The sequence below is a fragment of the Sphaerodactylus townsendi genome, linkage group LG05 (genome assembly GCF_021028975.2).
Source record: "Sphaerodactylus townsendi isolate TG3544 linkage group LG05, MPM_Stown_v2.3, whole genome shotgun sequence".
NCBI lineage: Eukaryota > Metazoa > Chordata > Lepidosauria > Squamata > Sphaerodactylidae > Sphaerodactylus > Sphaerodactylus townsendi.
This window is the reverse complement of record NC_059429.1, coordinates 138,622,906-138,642,377: the sequence shown is the minus strand read 5'-3', so window position 1 is coordinate 138,642,377 and position 19,472 is coordinate 138,622,906. Positions and strand designations below refer to the sequence as shown.

Here is a 19,472-nt window from a genome sequence, read left to right as displayed (position 1 = left end):
ATGAACATCTGGAGAGCCACCGGTGGCAGACCCCTGAACCAAGCGGGAGAAGCAGCTCAGGCTGTCGGGGAGCGGCTGCTTTGGCCTCTTCTCCCTCGCTTCCTCCAGGCCTGTTGGCACCCACGCCGCCTCGGGGATCCCACCTCGAGATCTGCAGCGGCAGGGAGGCCGGCCTGGTTCTTCCGCCCCCGACACGTGACAACGCACAGATCACGTGCGCGAATTTTGTGACACTTTGCACGTTTTAAACCCTCCGCGGCTGCGGTAAAATAGTCCCACGGGCCCGCAGGCCTCCTGGCAGCCGCAGCCTGTCCCACGCAGTTCGGAAGGGTGGCTGGAGGACGCGCATCCGCCGCCATCACGGAGCGAAGCTGCCACAGCCGTCCCCGGCCTAGAACGCGGCGGCCCCTGGGCGAAAGCAGATCCGGCAGCGGCGGTGACGACAGTGGCGGAGGGGTCCCGCCAGAGGAATCCCTCCGCCTGCTGAGGAAAACGGCGATGGCGACTTCGCGGGTGCCGGACCGGACGGAGTGGCGAGAGGGCGGGCGAGAGGCGGTCGCCGGGGCAGCGGTGGACGGTGAGGAGGGGTGGGAGGGGCGGCCAGAGGCTCCGTCGCCGCCCTCCTGCTCAGCCGCGGCGCTCGGCCGGCTGGCCCTCCGCGCGAGGACCCTCGGCAAAATGGCGGCCGCGGCCGAGCGGGGGCTCAGGCAGCGCCAAGGGCAGCCCGCCTAGGCCAGGGCCCCGCGGGTGGGAGGGAGGGCGAGCCGCGCGCCGGCTCCGAGTCCGGCTGGCCAATGGGACGTGGGGGCGGGCGGCGGGCTGGGCCAATAGGGAAGGGCCTGTCTGGGTGGGCTGGCGAGCTTTGGAGGGCTCTGCCGCGGTGCATGGTGGGAGTATCCCTGCATCCCTGCCCGGCCGAAGCATCTCGGTGCAGGCTCAGGGGCCACTCGGGCAGTGCGGCAGGTGCCCAGCCGTGCGGCTCTTAGCCTCGGCGGGGGGTTCATAAGCATAGCATAAGCATAAGCATTTTATTGTCATTGTGCACGCACAACGAAATTTACAGCAGCATTCCTCGATGCACACAATTTCAGACTCATACATCATCATCCTCCACCCATCCCTACACAGCCCCAAATACATCAATATGAAGCAGCGGAGTTTAGCATAGCCACAGCTCTAGAGTAGAAGCTGTCTCTAAACCTCTTTGTCCTAGTTCTGAGGGCCCTGTATCGTCTGCCAGATGGTAGCAGTTTAAAAAGAGAGTGTGCTGGATGAGACGGGTCCCTCAGAATATTTTGGGCTTTATTTAGGCTTCGGGCATTATAGATTTCTTCCAAGGAGGGGAGAGGGCAGCCGATAATCCTTTGTGCAGTGGTGATCACCCTTTGGAGCGCCTTCCTATTCGCCACTGTGCAAACTGGGAGAACCATACACAGATGCAGTAGGTTAGGACACTCTCTATAGCACAGCGGTAAAAGGACACCAGGAGTTTTCCATCCAGTTGCTGCTTCCTTAAAAGTCTCAGATAGTACAGTCTTTGCTGGGCTTTCTTAACCACCGCGGCAGTCTGTACTCCCCAGGTCAAATCCTCTTTAATCATAACGCCCAGAAATTTAAAACTAGCCATGCCAGGCAGATCTATTTGGTTCTCTGCGATTTAGTTCAGGGGGTGGGAGCAGACGACCCTGGAGGAAGCCCTGCTCCACTCAGACCCCCCACCCCAGAGGCTAAGGGGGGTTGTTCCCAGTTATTTTATTGAATTTGATATCCCACTGTTTCCCGACCTATTAGCCAGGGTGAAAATGCATCCAAAAAAGCATCACCGTGAACAGTTGTACAGTCAATACAATTAACAGATGTAAAATAACAACAACAATAAATTGTTGAAGGTATTCACGGCCAGAATCATTAGAGCATTGTGGGTTTTCTGGGTGAATATGCCAGACACAGGCGAAACGCCAAGAGAAAATGCTCCTGGAACACAGCCATACAACCCAGAAAACCCACAACACCCTAACAACAATAAATGTTAGAAGTTCTATTCCAGATGGTGTTAGTAAACATTTAAAACAATTTAGCATGCTACTGGAGGGCCCCACCCAGAACCAAGCTAATGCCTTTCTTTCCCATTCTATTACAAATTGATATCAGATGGGGAGGGGTGAATTTGGGAGGCCAGTACAGCTGGAAGAATCATCACTGCCTCTACCTAGAGCCTGGTGAAACATCTCTGTCTTACAGGCTCTGTGGAACTGAGCTACATCCCGCAGGGCCCTGGGCTGAGCTGACAGTTCCACTAGGCTTGGGCCAGGCCCGAAAAACCTATGGAGAGTGAATACCTTTGTCATGGACTCTAGACTTTTGCTATCCAACCTTTTTTTAAAAGCAGAAGAAGACAGGGCTGTTTAAGAAGTTATTTGTGCAAAGGGCGTATCTTCAGGTATAGGGGAGGATAGAAATTTAAATAAATAAATAATTTAGTCTGTACTTTCCTTCCTGATTTCGGGTGTGTCAGTGTAGAGACTGGATGCTGTTGAAATTCAGGCATGACTGTTAATGCTCAAATCAAAACTGATTTTGGACAGCCCATTTTGCTTTGTGCTAAGTAGTTCTTTGTTACATTTTACTTGAGGCATGTAAAGTGGGGTTTAATTAAATTATAGGTCAGATATTAAAAATATTTTTAAATTACAGAATATAAGAAAATCCCTAAAAATATGAGATTGGGATGCCTACAAATCTCAATTTCTGTAGGTGTAACGAGGTGCCAGCCTTCAATAGGTGGATAAATAGAGAACAGGCTTCTTAAAACATAAAACCTTTTTGCTGCACGGCTAAGTTAGTTACCTTGTTTGATTTTCAGTCGAAACGAAGCAGGTGGAAATTGGGATGTTCTTATTTGGAGGGACTTGAAAAGTCGATAAAACGTTTTCCTTGGGAGTTTATTCTTTCTTCCTCATTATCTCTTAATTTTTGACTAGTATGAAACTTCTGAATGTTGGTCATTTTCTGGCCTCCCTCAAGCACAAGAGCAAGAGTTGCATCTGGCTGCTACTGAAGTTTGGATAAAATTGTTCAGGTGTGTTGCAAACAATAAATTCTGACACGGTGAGGAACTGGGCGGCACTGTTACATATACAAAAATATGCGGAAAAAGGTTCTTTATCTAGACTCTTGCGAAAACTGGGCATGCCAGGCTAATTTCTAGTCAACATCAGGTGAACATTTCTCTCAGGTCACAGTTCTCTCAACTCCCTCAGCTCCCCTCCCCTCTCACGAGGTGTCTGTTGTGGAGAGAGGAAGGGAAGGGAATTGTAAGTCACTTTGACACCCCTTAAAGATAGAGAACAGCAGGGCGTGAAAGCCAGCACCGCTTTTTTGAGTGATATTTGCTGGGTGGATGATGGCTTCATACAGCTGCTGGTGCTTAGAAGGAGGCCACATCCAGGTGCAGAACCAGAAAGCCACCACCTGCTCTGTGTGTCCCAAGCTGGGGAGGGACAGACTGCTTCCTCCCCTTCGTAGCAAGATGCTTCTCCCTTGCAGGGGGGAGGCGCTGATATGCGCCAAATCCCCCTGGGCGAGAGTGCCAGTCGTTTCCTTTCCTCACCAGATCTGGTCATGGAAGCGGAGAGTGAAGTGGAGAGCAGCAGCGATGCAGCCCCTCAGCCGGAGCGGCAAGAGGAGCCCTCCGAGAGCGGCCTGGGCATGGAGGCGTTGGCAGCTGTGACTGCAGACAGCAGCGATGCTGCCCGGGGGCCGGTCACTCTCTCCGAAGCAGACGAGTCAGGGGTTGGCCAGAGTTCAGACAGCAGAGGCGTCTCTCTGGTATGGACCAAGTCTGAGGAGGGGCCACAGCTGCTGCCAGGATTTGGGTGGGGGGCACAGATACCCCGAAAGTCCGCACAAAGGTGCCTCCTGCCTCTGTTATGGAACTCATATCTCTGAACAGGGATGCAGCTTCTGTTCTCTGTCTGTTTCTGGCAGGCCGAGGAGCCTGAGAGCAGCTCCGGCAGAGACGCTCTGGCCCGGGCCCACCTGCCTGACTCCTCATCCATCGCGCAGTCTGCTCTGGTCTCCAGCGCCTCTGTTGCTGCGAGCCGGCCCCTTCTGGCCTCCCAGTCCCCTCAAGGCCTCGTGCACTCCAGCGTGCTGGCTGAAGGGGCGGCCGTGGTGTCCGGCCCCACAGCCTCCCCCTCCTCTGAGCTGGGTTCCGCCATCGACAAGATCATCGAGTCCACCATTGGGCCAGGCATCATTCAGAGTGAGCGGTGGGAGGGGCGGGGCCGGGTGGGAAGTGGGAGGGGCAGCAGCCATCAGGCTGGGGGGGGGGGCTTTGCTCTGCCACTCTCCACAGAAGCTGCTTTCGGTCACCTGCAGCTCCGAGCAGGTTGTGCTCCCTGTTCTGGGAGGTTGATTCCTCTGCATATGTTCCTGATGCAGGGTGCATTGCCGTGACCAGCGAAGAGGATGGCGGGGCTCAAACAACCCAGTACCTCATCCTGCAGGGGCCAGATGACGGTATGCAAAGGGCGCGGGGCTTCCACTTCCTCCTTCTGGCTCCATCCTCATAGTACTTCCTGTGGGGACCGGGGCTCCAGGGCTTCTCCTCAGCCAGGAAAGTCCTGCTGGATCAGGCCCGTCCCGTGAGGGTCCCTCTGTTCCAGCTCCTTCTCTCACAGAGTGGCCGAGCAGCTCCTCTGGAGGGCCAACGAGGGGGCTCAGAAGCTGCGGCCCCCCAGCGCTGGGACTCAGAGCATTGCTGCCTCTGAATGTGGAGGCTTCTTCCGATCCAGTGGGTGCGGCTGGGTGGGATCTCCTGGCTGCTGCTCACCAGGGTCCCTGCATCTCCTTTCTGTGCCAGGTGCCCCAGGGGTATCCCACCTGGCCAGCTCGACCTTGGCCCTGGGCTTGACAGGGGAGTCTCTGGGGGATGGCCCCACCTCCACCTGCGTGGAGCAGCCTGCCCAGCTGGCCCTGGCCGAGGAACCGGACTTGGAGCGCTTGGAGGAGCTGATGGAGGTGGTGGTGGTGCAGCAGTACAAGTGCAAGATGTGCCGCTACAGGAGCAGCGCCAAGCAGACCCTCCTCCACCACATGCGCGAGCGGCACTTCCGGGCAGGTGAGCAGGCGGGCGGGCGGCGGGGCAGGGAGGCAGAGGGGCACTGTCGGCTGCAACGGGCAGATCCCCGAGGCATTCGCCCCTTCTGGCCAGTCCAGTTGCCTCCCCTCCATTCTGGTTTTGGAGACTTTGCAGGGCCGCATAAGAACATAAGAACTAGCCTGCTGGATCAGACCAGAGTCCATCTAGTCCAGATTTCTGCTACTGGCAGTGGCCCACCAGGTGCCTTTGGGAGCTCACCTGCAGGATGTGAAAGCAGTGGCCTTCTGCGGCTGCTGCTGCTCCTGAGCACCTGGTCTGCTAAGGCATTTGCAATCTCAGATCAAGGAGGATCAAGATTGGTAGCCATAGATCGACTTCTCCTCCATAAATCTGTCCAAGCCCTTTTTAAAGCTATACAGGTTAGTGGCCATCACCACCTCCTGTGGCAGCATATTCCAAACACCAATCACACTTGGCGTGAAGAAGTGTTTCCTTTTATTAGTCCTAATTCTTCCCCCCAGCATTTTCAATGAATGCCCCCTGGTTCTAATATTGTGAGAAAGAGAGAAAAATTTCTCTCTGTCAACATTTTCTACCCCATGCATAATTTTATAGACTTCAATCATATCCCCCCTCAGACGTCTCCTCTCCAAACTAAAGAGTCCCAAATGCTGCAGCCTCTCCTCATAAGGAAGGTGCTCCAGTCCCTCAATCATCCTCGTTGCCCTTCTCTGCACTTTTTCTATCTCCTTGATATCCTTTTTGAGATGTGGTGACCAGAACTGAACACAGTACACCAAGTGCGGTCGTACCACTGCTTTATATAAGGGCATGACAATCCTTGCAGTTTTATTCTCAACTCCTTTTCTAATGATCCCCAGCATAGAGTTTGCCTTTTTCACAGCTGCCATGCATTGAGTTGACATTCCCATGGAACTATCCACTAAGACGCCCAAATCCCTTTCCTGGTCTGTGACTGATAGCACTGACCCCTCTAGCGTGTATGTGAAGTTTGGATTTTTTGCCCCTATGTGCATCACTTATTTTTTTGCCCCTATGTGCATCGCTTATGTGCCCCCCCCCCCCCGCCTCCATCCTCCAAGGTGGCCAGGGAGCCGCTGTCTGCACAGCCAGGTGGGATTCTAGGGGGATGGCGTTCTTCTCTAGGCAGTGATCTCTAAACTTGCACGACGTAGTGGTGAACGTGCAAGAAGAAACGTGCAGCTGACGGAAAGGAAGGCGTGGCCTGTTTTCTGCTGCAAGGTCATTCCTCGGCGGGAGGGTTCTCATTTCCTGGTTGCAGTACGAGAGTTCTCCGTGCAGGGCAAACATCTGTAACTGTCGTGTCTCCTCTTTTCTTCCAGCCGCAGCTCCTGGGCTGAAAAAGGGGCGCCCACGTAAAGGGGTTTCTGTGCAAAAGCCCTCCGAGAGGGTAAAGCCAAAGGAGGAGGAGGAGGAAGAGGACGACGATATTGTGGATGCCGGTGCCGTGGATGACCCGGAAGGTACTGGGCAGCAGCCCCTTGCTTTGGCCTGGCCCCTCCCCCTTCTCTTGGCACCGCCCAGGGTTATGTGACTGACTTTGCTCCTCTTGCTGCAGACGACAGTGACTACAACCCGGCTGAGGATGAGCCCCGGGGGCGGGCACCCAAGCTCAGCCGCCCCCTTCCCTCCTCCAGCAAAGAGCGGCTGCGCCGACGTCCAGGAAGGCCCCGCAAGCTCCCTCGCCTGGAGGCGGCACCTCCGCCTGAAGGTATGAGGGGAGCCCCAGTACGTGGAAGGGCGTGGGAGGGGACACTGCGTTTAGCCAGCCCCACCCGCAAGAGCAGTTCTTTTGTTAGCAGAGACCAAGCAGCCTGCCTGTATTTATTTGTTTCTTTGGAAAAAGTTCTTTTTGCAGTTCTGTTTCAAAGTAGACTCAATCGTTCACAAAATTAAAACATGGAAATATTGCTTGCGAAGGATAAGAGGGGGAAGCGAAGGCCTCTTTGTCAGCCCATTTTAAAACAGAGGCACAGGTGACTTTAGTATTGAAAAGGGGAGGCAGCAGCGGGAGAGCGGCTCAGTGGGCGGAACCTCTGGTTCAGTCACCGGCAGCACCTCCTGTCAGAAAAGGGCCAGGCACCGGCAGGTGACGTGACAGGAGACCCTCCTCCGCCGAAGTGTTCAAAGAGTCTAAGAAAGTAAAAGCAGCTGGGGAAATTATCCAGACCCTGCTCCCGTTTATTTTTTTTTCAGTGTTTTCATCTTTCTTTTCTCCCTAATGGAAGAACCCAGAACAATTTGCAGAAATAAGAAAAGACCGTTTGAAAAATGCAGGGTAAAGAGGCAAACTGGGCTGGCGGTGTGCCTGCCAGCCTGGCTCACAAAGGTCTCGGGCTCTGGCCCGGGGCAAAGAACCCTGCGGCCAGGAGGGTCCAGGAGGATCTCTGTTCTTGGAGCCATCCACGCAGCCCTCCGGCAACCCACGGGGAGGGCCTGCTCAGGTTGGCGCGCTTTGCAATTGTGGCAGAAGGCCAAGGAAGAGCGGGCGCAGGGCAGTTCTCGCTCATGTCCCAGCTGTGGATGCCGAGCAAAAGAGGTTCCCGGTTTCCATTGTACAGTTAGGAGCAGCAGGGACTGCTCAGCCCTGTTTTCCAGATGTGTGGCAGCTTCTGTGGCTTCTTGGCCAAGGTAGCTTCTGTGGACACTGGGTGCTCGTTGTTTACTTTCTCCCCTTCCTAGAAAGCGTGTTCTTGTGCGTGAACAGTCTCCAGAGAGGGCCCTGTGCCTGCCCCCTGCCCACCCCACCCCAAACTGAGAAGTGTGTTTCTGTTGGGCAGGTGAGGAGATGGATGCCGTGGTCTCCTCTCAGTGTGCTCCCGAGGGAGACCTGCAGAGTGCCGAGGGAGCCGCCCCAGCGCCTGTCGCGGGAGAGCAAGTCGCAGAGGCCACCGTCAGCCAGTCTGACTCGGAGAACAGAAGCCCCGCCTCTCACCAGGAGCCAGAGCAGATGCCCCGGCGGCGAGGTCGGCCCTCCCACCGTTTCTTGGGCAAGAAATTCTGCAAGTACATGGGCCGCAGGTGAGCGTGTGGCCGGCGTGGCTGGGGGGCCTGGATCGGGCCGGCGGGCAGGTCCTGAGCGCCTCTGGGTTCTGCTGCCACAGGTACTGCTACAAGTCCGCCAAGCCCCTGATGCGCCCCTTCCTGTGCCGGATCTGCGGCTCCCGTTTCCTCACGCACGAAGACTTGCGCTTCCACGTCAACTCGCACGAGGCCGGCGACCCGCAGCTCTTTCGCTGCCTGCAGTGCAGCTACCATTCCCGGCGCTGGTCGTCCCTGAAGGTGGGCTCCCCCTCCCTCCCTCCCACCCTCCACCCCCCTGGCCCTGGCCTGCCTCGGCTCCTGGGCCTCAAGGCTCCCCTCTGCTCCCGGCAGGAACACATGTTCAATCACGTGGGCCGCAAGCCGTACAAATGCGAAGAGTGCGACTACACCAGCGTGTACAAGAAAGACGTCATCCGCCACTCCGCAGTGCACAACCGGGACAAGTAAGGGTCTGTCTGTCTGTCTGTGGCCGTCTCCGGTGGTGACCCAGAAAGGACCGGTCCTTCTTTCCTGGCATCAGCTGCAGGAGAGCCTTGTGGGGCTGTGTGCTCCAAGGAGGCCACACGTCCTGTGCTAATACTTCTGTTTGCATCCTGTCTGTCTCCCTAATTGGGACCCAAAGCAACTGACCACATTGTATTGTCGAAGGCTTTCACAGCTGGAATCACTGGGGTGCTGTGTGGTTTCCGGGCTGCATGGCCATGTTCTAGCAGCATTCTCTCCTGATGTTTCGCCTGCATCTGTGGCTGGCATCTTCAGAGGATCTGATAGTAGGAATGGAAAGCAAGTGGACTATATAAACTGTGAGGTCAAAAGGTGAGGCCCTCTGAATAGAGTAGCCTGGTATGTGAGTCACAAAGAAGTCTGTAGCCTGGGAGTAACAATGAAGATGCATTCACCTATTCTATTCAGATGCATTCACCTATTGACCTTGCTATCTTCATTGTTACTCCCAGGCTACAGACTTCTTTGTGACTCACATACCAGGCTACTCTATTCAGAGGGCCTCACCTTTTGACCTCACAGTATATATACTCCACTTGCTTTCCATTCCTACTATCAGATCCTCTGAAGATGCATTCAGCCACAGATGCAGGCGAAACGTCAGGAGAGAATGCTGCTAGAACACGGCCATGTAGCCCGGAAACCACACAGCACCCCAACTGACCACATCATCATCTCACAACCGCAGCCTTGTGAGGGAGTTTAGGCTGAGAGGTTGGGATGGCCCCTGGGTCGCTCGCTGACACAGAAGGTCGCCCGCTGACACAGAAGGCGCAGGGATTCAAACCCAGTCCTCAGCCGAGTTAGGCTCACTCTCGGTGGCAGGAGGGGCTCTTTGGCTCTCTGTCCTTGGGCCAGGTTGTTTTCCAACTGGCTGATTGACTTCCTTCTCTCTCTTTCAGGAAGAAGCGAGCCGACCCGGTGAGTGTCCTGTTTCCAGCCCCCCTGAAATTCACCTTTGCCTCCCAGCAGACCCCTCAAGTAGCCGTGGGGGGCAGGGGAGTGGAGACAGTCTTCAGATGGGCCGGTGGGGGCAGGCTTTCCCCTGCTCACTGGCCCCCTCCTGTCTTGCAGCCACCGAAGCAGAGCTCCTTTCCTTGCCCCGTCTGCAGCCGGGTCTACCCAATGCAGAAGCGCCTCACGCAGCACATGAAGACGCACAGCGCCGAAAAGCCCCACATGTGTGACAAGGTGCGGGCTGGAGCAAGGGGGCGCTGGCTGTTCCGGGGGGGGGGGATGAAGCAGGTGGCTCAGCGGGACACGAACGGGCCCTCTTGGTTCCCTTGCAGTGCGGGAAGTCCTTCAAGAAGCGCTACACCTTCAAGATGCACCTGCTCACCCACATCCAGGCCGTTGCCAACCGCCGGTAGGGCTCAGAGTTGCCTTTGCGGCTGCATGAGCGGAGCTGCCCTCTCTGGGCTGGGAAGGGCTTTGAGATGTGGGGTGTGGAGCCTGGGAGGGCCGGCCTTGGGGCGGGGAGGGACCTCCAAGCAACGGCACCTCCTCTGGGGAACCTGACCTCCTTAGGTGGGAGGTCAGTTGCACACGGGGAGGTCTCTGGCCCTCCCCTGGAGGTTGGCAACAGTCCGCACGAGCCCACTGTGACCCCACCGTCTCTCTGCTGGGCAGCTTCAAGTGCGAGTTCTGCGACCACGTCTGCGAGGACAAGAAGGTGCTGCTCAACCACCAGCTGCTGCACATCAACGACAAGCCCTTCCGCTGCAGCCTCTGCTCCTACGCCACCATGCGCGAGGACTTCCTGCTCTCCCACCTGGCCGTCAAGCACACGGGTGAGCCGCGGGGCAGGGACGGTTTGCAAGGGCTTCCTGGGCATGCACAACACCAGCCTTTGTTGGCATATAAAACAGGACAAAATTTTAAAACAAAACAAGGTTAAGAAATACAGTTAAAATTACTAATTTCCAGTATAAAATTCGCAACAGTTTCACAAAAGAGCACATCAGAGGCTGTTCAGGAGGTTGGGTATCTTATAACACTCATGCCACTGAGAACATTGCAAGAAAATGGAATTCGTGTGTTTCATGCTTGTCTTATTGTATTTGGGGCATAGAAACAGAGAATGGTCAAGTGTTTCAACCGTAGTCCTATCACATGAACAAACTCTTTTAGCACGTTCCATATTCTTGCATCTTCCCTCCAGCAGAGCTGATGGCAGCACATTACCTCTTGCAGTAGCCAAGGCTCTCCTCTGGGTGGGATTAATCAGCAGACGAAGATATGCTGCCATAATTCCGTGCTCGCATGGGATTAATAATGTAGTTGGAGAACAGGTTGTCTTGGCTGCAAGAGTCAAATTATGAAAATCAAGATCCAAGAGCCTATTCTTAACTAGTCTGAAGGCTTCCACCTGGGCATGCTTGAAGTGGCGGCCCTGCTGGTGGCCGGGCGGGGGGAACCACTCCAGAGTGCAGGAGAGGGGGCCCCCAGTGCCCCCGCTGAAGGCCTCCCCCCACCTCCCCCGCCTGCAGGAGGCAAGCCCTTCGCCTGCGAGTTCTGCCACTTCACCACCAAGCACAAGAAGAACCTGCGCCTGCACGTCCAGTGCCGCCACGCAGAGACCTTCGAGGAGTGGGTGCAGCGGCACCCGGAGGAGCCCCCGTGCCGCCGCCGCCCCTTCTTCACCCTCCAGCAGATTGAGGAGCTGAAGCAGCAGCACAGGCAGGCCCAGCCGGCCGCAGAGACGGCCCAGCCCAGCCCGCTGGTGAGTTGCCCGGGTCTTCCCTCGCAGCCCACCCGCACCCCCTTCCCCCTGCTGCTCTCACCCCTTTCTCTCCAGCAGGTCACCACCCAGCCAGTGGAAGCCCCCCCTGCCCCAGAGCCTGCGGTCCTCGCTCCAGAGCCGCTGGAGGGGGCCACGGTCATCTACGAGGCAGGTGGGTGCTGCTGTTGGTGGCGGAGGAGAAGACAGGCTGCGGAGCTGAGCTATGGGGTGGGGGTGGCCCCATGTGACTGTTTGTTTCCGGCACTTCCGTCCTGCCATTTAAATGTGCTCGTGAAGCACTTTGGGGCACAGAAGGGCAGTCAGCCTCAGCGAGAACACAAGCAGGGAAAATCAACCAGCCCCAGGAGGCGGCCGACAGAAATCGAGGCGTTTCAAGGCTCAGGGAACCAACAGAAGTTCTGACAGGCCAGCCCAAGAGGCTCCCGACAGAAGTGCCCGGGGAGGGGTGGGTGCCCCCCAAGTAGGACCTTCAGGGCGGCCCCAAAAGGGGTTAAGGTCCCCGGGGAAGCCCCGGCCGTGGAGGGCTTTGAACGGGTCACGTGCAGAGCTCTTCCCCTACTAGAAAGGGTGCTGGGAGTGGTGCGCTCGTGGGGGCCTTTGAAGCGCCACTTGGGGCTTTGCTGTTCCTGCCTGAGTGGATCAGGAAGGGGTCCCCCAACACATTTTCTCTTGGGGGCCTGGAGAGGCCTTTGGAGCCTCTGGGGCTTGTGAGGAGCAGGCCGCCTGTGGCCGTGCGCAGTGCCGTGTGTACCCAGAAGCGATCTCCCCTCCCTCCTTGGGGCCTCCGGAGGGTCAAAGGTGAGGGAGGCCAAGCCGGTGACGGACTCTCTCGTTCTCATGCCAGGCGTGGAAGGCTCAGCCGAGCTGGCCACACAGACGGCCCTGGACCTCTTGCTGAACATGAGCAGCCAGCGGGAACTGCCCGGCGGCACCCTGGAGGTGGGTGAGACGGGCTGGTCGCTGGGCCAGGCTTGGCGTGGCCATCAGTGTGGTCGGGCTTCAGGGTGGGGGGCCGTTAACGTCGCCAGGAAAATCCCCCGTGGGCCACTGTCTGGCCGGGTCTGTTCTGCCTGGGGACAGAGAGCGGAGAAAGCAGGGGCTGCACCACGCGGCCGGCCCAAGCAGGAGCTACGGAGCTTTGCTGCACAATGCTTTCCTGCCGGGGGGGAGGGGGGGCAGTGTCAGCCCCTGGCACCCACCTGGGCTCAATGTGTCACTCATGGACCTCTGCCTAATACAGCTGAGGGGCTGGCATCCTCACACCCGCCTGGGGGGTCTTGTGGGTCCGGTGCTTCCGGGGTCAGGAGCAGCAGTGGTGTAGGAGGTGAAGAGCTCGTGTATCTAATCTGGAGGAACCGGGTTTGATTCCCAGCTCTGCCGCCTGAGCTGCGGAGGCTTATCTGGGGAATTCAGATTAGCCTGTACACTCCCACACATGCCAGCTGGGTGACCTTGGGCTAGTCACAGTTCTTCGGAGCTCTCTCAGCCCCACCTACCTCACAGGGTGTTTGTTGCGAGGGGGGAAGGGCAAGGAGATTGTCAGCCCCTTTGAGTCTCCTGCAGGAGAGAAAGGGGGGATATAAATCCAAACTCCTCTTCTTCTTCAAAGCACTTTTGGCCCTAGAAATTGTGCAGGTGCCCCCCCCCCCCTTCCTTCAGCCAGGCAAGATCAAGGCAGCTGCCCAAAAGATGCTCGTGAAGCAGCGCCCCCCCTCCCCTCTAGCTGTATTCCAGGGAGGGGGCTCTATCTCCCCTGGGGGAGCAGGAATTCCTCCTGCCTGGAGTCTCTGCAGCCCTCCGCGGGGTGAGGAGGGGCCACGCTGCCACCATCGCCCTGGCCATTTTGGCCCCTCTGCCCACCCCTGCAGTGCTTGGCTTGGGCAGAGGCTCCTGAGGCCAGGTGAGTCCTCTCCCGGCAGGTAGCCATGGTGAAGGCGGACGGCTTTTCCAAGGCCTCCGAAGCCCAGGTGCTGCCGGGCGGGGAGGCCGCCCACACCAAGGTGCTGACCCTGCAGGTGGCAGAGCAGAGCGAGGCCGTGGGGCAGGAGGCCTACGAGGAGGCGGCCCTGAGCAGCCCGGAGCTCCACCAGGTCACCATCCCCTTCAGCGGCACGGCAGAGTACAGCATCATCGCCCCGAGCGGGGACACCGGCACCACGCTGTACAGGTGAGCACGGAGAGGCTGGCGGCAGGCCTGGGAGGCGGGGACTGGGCAGGACAGCTGGGCCAAAGGGACGCAGCCCCCAGCCCCCCCCCCCCCACTGGGCTCCTTTGGCAGGGCAAGAGGCCTCCTCCTTCCTCTGGGATCTTGCAAAATTGGCCGAGAGGTGCAGCAGCAGCAGAAGGCCCTTGCTTTCACCTCCTGCAGGTGGGCTCCCAGAGGCACCTGGTGGGCCACTGCGAGTAGCAGAGAGCTGGACTAGATGGACACTGGTCTGATCCAGCAGGCTTGTTCTTATGTTCCTGCAATGAGCTGGGTCTTTCCCTTGGGCTTCTCTGCGCATGCTTGTCTCTTCCCTTGTGCGTCTTCCGCACGGCTGCAAGGGGGGCAGAGCGCCTGAGAGAGACCTCGCTCTTGGACGTGTTGCTGGACAGACGGGCGAAGGGGGGGCAGTGGATGGAGCCCCCGCCTCATTCTCTGGCTTCTTTCCTGGCAGTGAGGCGGAGAGCCCTGGCGAGGCTGTTCAGGCAGTGATCAGAGACACCCTGAAGGACATCATGGCCCCCGGCAGCATCCCAGAGGGGCAGCAGCAGCTTCCTGCAGAGGTGAGGCGGGGGAGCCAGGCAGTGGTGGGATCCAAAAATTTTAGTAACAGGTTCCCATGGTGGTGAGATTCAAACTGTGACGTAGCGCCAATGGGGCTGGGCGGGGCACGACGGGGGGTTTGGCCGGGCATTCTGAGGGCGGGGCATTCATGGGCGGGGCTGTGGCAAGGACGCAGCCGCTGCGCCGGTCCTTGGGCGGGAAATGAATGCATGCAGGCGCAGGCTGCCACACACGCCGGTGCACCTCCTGCTAGACTGCTTCAAGTTCTGCGCGCTACTGCTTAGAGGAGGGGCGTAACTAAGGCCAAAATCATGTGGCAAAATCACCCATTAGTAACCTGCTCTCGGGAACCTGTGAGAACCTGCTGGATCCCACCTCTGGAGCCAGGGGCTGGGAGGAGAGGCCGGGGGTGGGGGGTGGGGAGCAGGATGCCCTCTAACTCTGCTCTTGTTCCAAACAGCTGAGCGGGGAGCAGGCACAGCAGGAGGCCCCCTCGGGTGCCGCGTGGCCCCTGGTTCAGCGCTTCACCTGGCAGGCCACGAAGTCCCTGGCGGCGTTGGCCCCCGAGGCCCAGGAGGCCTCCCCCCCGCAGGGCGTGGCCAAGAAGCTCTCCCTCAAGAAGCCGCCAGCCAAGGGCTCCTCGGCCAAGAAGTTCTCCTGCAAAATCTGCGCAGCAACCTTTGCGGGCCGGGCAGAGATGGAGAGCCACAAGCGGGCCCACGTCGGCCCCAGCGCCTTCAAGTGCCCGGACTGCCCCTTCACAGCCCCTGCGTGGCCGGACGTCCGGGTAGGTGCAGGGGGCGGGGGAGGGCTGGGGGAGGGGAAATGGTAAAGGAGGAGTTGAGACCACACCTTGGATCGGAGAGGATGCCAGGGGCCAGGGAGTCTCAGGCTCCGGGGGGGGAGGCAGGGTGTGTGTGTGCAGAGTGCTGGACTCTTGCCTAGAAAGGAGGAGGGGGGGGGGGGGGGTTGAGAGTTCATCATCATCAACCTTTTATTGGCATGAGTTTAAAATACAACAGAGAGGTTCAGGAGAATCAAGTTAAAATAAGTAGGTTCAGACATTTCCAGCAGTTAAAACAATAAATAAATCAATAAACTAAAATCTGTGGCGAATCTGTTGTGCCAGCGCCAGGAATTTGGCAATGTCTAGAGATCTCTGAGGAGACTGATCACAAAGCAGATAGAAAGATTTGACCTTGTCTGATTAGGCATAGTTCTCAGTGTATGGGTCTATATATTGTCTTCTAGATGAAGCATATAGTTCGCAATCTAGGAGGATGTGCTCGATTGTTTCGATGGCTTTTTGTGAGCAGGGACGCGTTCTTTGTTGGTATGGGATCTGGAGAAATCTGCCACTCAGGACTGCTGAGGGTAGGACGTTCAGTCGGGCTAGCATTAAGGTACGTCGGAGGTGCGGTGAAGATATATTATAGAAATACCTTGGTAGCCCTTTACTGAAGGGGGGAAGGTAGGAGCCCTCCGACGTACCTTAATGCTAGCCCGGTTGAGAGTTCTTGTAGGGAAGGGATTTGCCCCATGTCGGCTGACGGAGGCCCAAATTCCCTGTTGTCTTGGGGTGGGGGCAGACCCTCCTCAGTGAGACCCTTCTCAGGCATAGCCCAGACCAGGGGTCTGCAACCTGCGGCTCTCCAGATGTTCGTGATGTCCATGAACATCTGGAGAGCCGCAGGTTGCAGACTCCTGGCCCAGACAATGCGCAAGCCACTGTGAGCCTGCCGTGTCCCCCCCCCCCCAGTCACATGGAAGTCCCCCCTGCAGTGCGGGCCTCAGTCTGCCACCTGGGGCTGCTTGTCTGAATGCTTTGGGCTGCTGGCAGGAGAGGGGTGGTCAGCTCGGCTTGTGCAGAGGGGAAGGAGGGCCTGGCTTTGCCCCTCCTCCTCCTCCTCCGCTCTGAGCTCTGAGGCGGCTCCCTCCCCTTCCCCCCCCCGCCCCCCAGAGACACATGGAGCAGCACGCCAGCCTCCGGCCCCACAAGTGCCTGCACTGCAGCTTCGCCTCCAAGAACAAGAAGGACTTGCGCCGGCACACGCTGACCCACACCAACGAGAAGCCCTTTTCTTGCCACGTCTGTGGGCAGAGGTGAGCACGGGGGGGGGGGGGCAGGGAGGCCGTCGCACCCTGGGCAGGCTTGAGCTGCTTATGGTGTGTGTGGGGGTCTTTCGCAAGGGGCCCCTCCTCACCTTGCGCCCAACACGCGTCCCCACAGGTTCAACCGCAACGGGCACCTCAAGTTCCACATGCAACGGCTGCACAGCTCTGAAGGGAAGCCGCCGCCCGCGGACCCTGTGCCCGGCGCCCCCCAGACCATCCTCCTGAACGGTGACGAGGAGACGCTGGCCACCCTGCAGAGTGAGTGGAGCCCCGGCTGAGCCAGAGCTGCCCTCCTGTGCCGGCGGCAGCAGCCCGTTCTCAGAGCACAGGAGGAAGAGGCCTTTGGGGCAGAGCCGCTGCCTCCATGTTTTGTGTGTGTGTGGGGGGGGGGGGGATATTTGGTTCCCTGTGAGCCCCACATCCCCTCTCTCTTTCTCCCCACAGCGGCTCTGCAATCCAGCCAGGCCCTGTTGTCTCCGGAGCGGCTCCAGCAGGCTCTTGGGCAAGAGCACATCATCATGACCCAAGAGCCAGGTGGCCCCGATCAGGTGAGCAGGAGCCGTGCCCTTTTCCCACCTGTGCGGAGTTTGGGGCCCTGGAGCGGTCAGGCTGTGGCTCTGAGCATTGGTGGGGAGGGGCTGCAGGAGGGCCGAGCCCCCAGACCAGTGGTGGGATTTACCAGGTTCACGTCACTTTGGCAGAACCGGTTGTTAAAATGGTGCTTGTAAACGACCAGTTGTTAAATTATTTGAATCCCACCACCGCCACGGCAGGAAGTCTAAAAGAAGGACCAGAGGGTGATACCACCGAATCCTCCTGTGCCTGCATCCCCAACAGTTGGCATTTGGTAGTAGACTGCTCTTGAATTTGGAGGGTCCACTTAACCATCATGGATCTATCTCTTAGCTCAGTGGTGGCGAACCATTGGCACTCCAGATGTTATGGACTACAATTCCCATCAGCCCCAATTGGCCATGCTGGCAGGGGCTGGTGGGAATTGTAGTCCATAACATCTGGAGTGCCAAAGGTCCGCCACCACGGTAGCTGGTTCAGTTGGCAGCAGCCAGCCCACATTGGTTTGAGCTTCCCGTCAGGAGAGGTCCCTTGCCCACGGAGCTTGGCTCCCCACAACATTTGCCAGCTGTTAATGCCAGCCCACACTAGTCCCTGCGGTAGCCTCTTGCAGCCTCTGCCAGGCCACCTGTGTTTTGGGCAAGAGGGTGCCAGCCGCCCTTTTGCCCTGGGCAAGCAAACCCACACGTACGCGGCTGTGCCGGCGGGCAGCATTCCTGCTTGCGGCAGGGCGAGGGAGGCAGGTTGGCCGGGCCCCGGCTGAGGCTTCAGGCTTCCCTTCCAGGAGGAGGCCGCCTACATCCAGGAGATCACCACGGCCGACGGGCAGATGGTCCAGCACTTGGTGGCGGCCGAGAACCAGGTGGGCCGTCCGCGGGGCTTGGGGGAGGGGAGGGGGGGCAGGAGCTGGGGCCAGAATGCCAAGATGCTCTCCTTTCTCACCCCGCCCAGGTGCAGTACATAATCACCCAGGATGGGATCCAGCATCTTCTACCCCACGAGTATGTTGTTCTGCCAGAGGGGCATCATATCCAGGTGAGGTGACGCCCCCCCCCCCATCCAGCCTGTCTGGGCTGTCGCTTCTGGTGTGTGCATGCTCCCTCTCTCTCTCTCTCTTTCTCTCTCTCACACACACACACAACCCCTCTGGTCTTTGCAGGTGCAGGACGGGCAGATCACTCACATCCAATACGAGCAAGGCGGTCAGTTTGTGCAGGAGCCCCAGGTATGGGGATTGGGGGTGGGGGTGGGGGGCACCAGAGCAGCCGGCTTCCCCTCCCTCATGGAGCCAGACAGCGGGGGGTGGGGTAGAGGACCAGGTCACTGGGTGGCTAGGGGAGGGGTGGTCTCTAGGAAGGCTGCCTGGCTGAGGGGGGTGGGCAGTGATCTAGGAAGGCTGCCTCTCCTCTTGCTTCTCCCCCCCCCCCCCCAGATCCAGTATGTCCCCCTGTCACCTGGGCAGCAGCTCGTCACCCAGGCTCAGCTGGAGGCAGCAGCACACTCTGCAGTGACAGGTGGGTGGAAGATGGAGACTCACCTGGACACCTTCCCCCTCTGTGTGGGCCTGTCTGTTCTCAGGAAGCTGCGACCGAGGGCCGGTCTCGCCTCCCGGGCTGTCCACAGGCAGCCGGTGCAGCGAGGGAGCCCGCGGCCTTGGTTGGCTGGCCCTGACCTCTCCGGGCTTTCTGGAGGCCGCCCTGTGTCCCTTGCCTCAGCCCACAGAGGGGAGCCTCTGAAGGGGGGGGTTTCCCAGCACAGTGGGTCAGGGGGCCCCCCCGCCCCACTCAGTTCTCTCCTGTTTCTGCAGCAGTGGCAGATGCGGCCATGGCCCAGGCCACCGGGGGCACGGACAGCCCCACGGAACAGCTCCACCAGCTCCAGCCCGGTGTCCATTACGGCATCATCACCCTGGCGGAGTAGCGAGGGACGGGGCCTCCTCCACAAAGGGACACCAGAGCCGACCTGCCGTGTGTGACGGGACTGGCAGGGCATCCAGATCGTGCCTTCTGCGGCGTCCTGGCCTCGGCTGGCCGTTTGCCTCTCGGAAAGAACTGCGGCGCGCCGTTGGCTGGGCCAACCGAGCCTGCCTGCTGCTGGCCAACCGGCCGGGACTTATGGAGAGGAGCTAGACTGCAGACGGGCAGCCGAGGCGGCTCCCTCCTCATCAACAGCCTTTGCTGGCTTCTTGAACACGCTTCCAAATAAAAGTGCTGGACTCTCTGTGGGCCTGTTTTGTCCGTCCGTCCGTCCCCCCCCCGCCTTCCCCCGTGCCGTCTTTGCACCACTGGCGCAGGTGACCTTGACTGGGGCAGGGCTAAGCCAGCTGCCCCTCCTGTACGGGGCGGGGGGGGGGGGGCTTAATCGGCTGGTCAACAGGCCAAATGCCGTGTAACGCGGCCTCAAGTACAACCGCTGCCTCCCTGAGCGGATTGCCTGGCAGTGTTTACATGGGATTATGACAGCTAAGCGGGGAGTTTAATGAAGGCCCTTTGCATTATACTGATTATCTTCAAGGGGACGCAAAGCTCGGCCCACCCAGCTGTGCGGGGGGGGGGAGGGGGGGAGAGTTCTCCCGGGTC

The 19,472-nt window shown here is 58.6% G+C and overlaps 1 protein-coding gene across 5 annotated transcripts; it reads left to right on the top strand.

Annotated features, from left to right (window-relative positions):
* Nucleotides 1–297: 297 nt before the first annotated feature.
* ZNF335 (zinc finger protein 335) lies at nucleotides 298–19,113 on the top strand. 5 transcript variants are annotated; one of them, XM_048498461.1, is made up of 28 exons: nucleotides 300–577; nucleotides 3,614–3,828; nucleotides 3,988–4,264; nucleotides 4,444–4,521; nucleotides 4,865–5,122; nucleotides 6,469–6,609; nucleotides 6,705–6,857; nucleotides 7,927–8,167; nucleotides 8,251–8,428; nucleotides 8,522–8,634; nucleotides 9,598–9,616; nucleotides 9,770–9,886; nucleotides 9,985–10,061; nucleotides 10,325–10,485; nucleotides 11,185–11,417; nucleotides 11,493–11,589; nucleotides 12,283–12,377; nucleotides 13,358–13,605; nucleotides 14,096–14,204; nucleotides 14,666–14,992; nucleotides 16,166–16,308; nucleotides 16,436–16,578; nucleotides 16,765–16,868; nucleotides 17,678–17,755; nucleotides 17,845–17,928; nucleotides 18,053–18,118; nucleotides 18,326–18,407; nucleotides 18,701–19,113. In XM_048498461.1, the coding sequence occupies exons 1-28, from the start codon at nucleotides 499–501 to the stop codon at nucleotides 18,811–18,813; spliced, it is 4,029 nt and encodes a 1,342-aa protein (XP_048354418.1). In that variant the 5' UTR covers nucleotides 300–498; the 3' UTR covers nucleotides 18,814–19,113. The 5 variants fall into 5 exon arrangements, with proteins under 5 accessions (XP_048354422.1, XP_048354417.1, XP_048354418.1 ...); XM_048498462.1 differs by having other exon boundaries at nucleotides 301–577; nucleotides 11,496–11,589; XM_048498463.1 differs by adding an exon at nucleotides 2,982–3,079 and having other exon boundaries at nucleotides 440–577; nucleotides 11,185–11,589.
* Nucleotides 19,114–19,472: the final 359 nt, after the last annotated feature.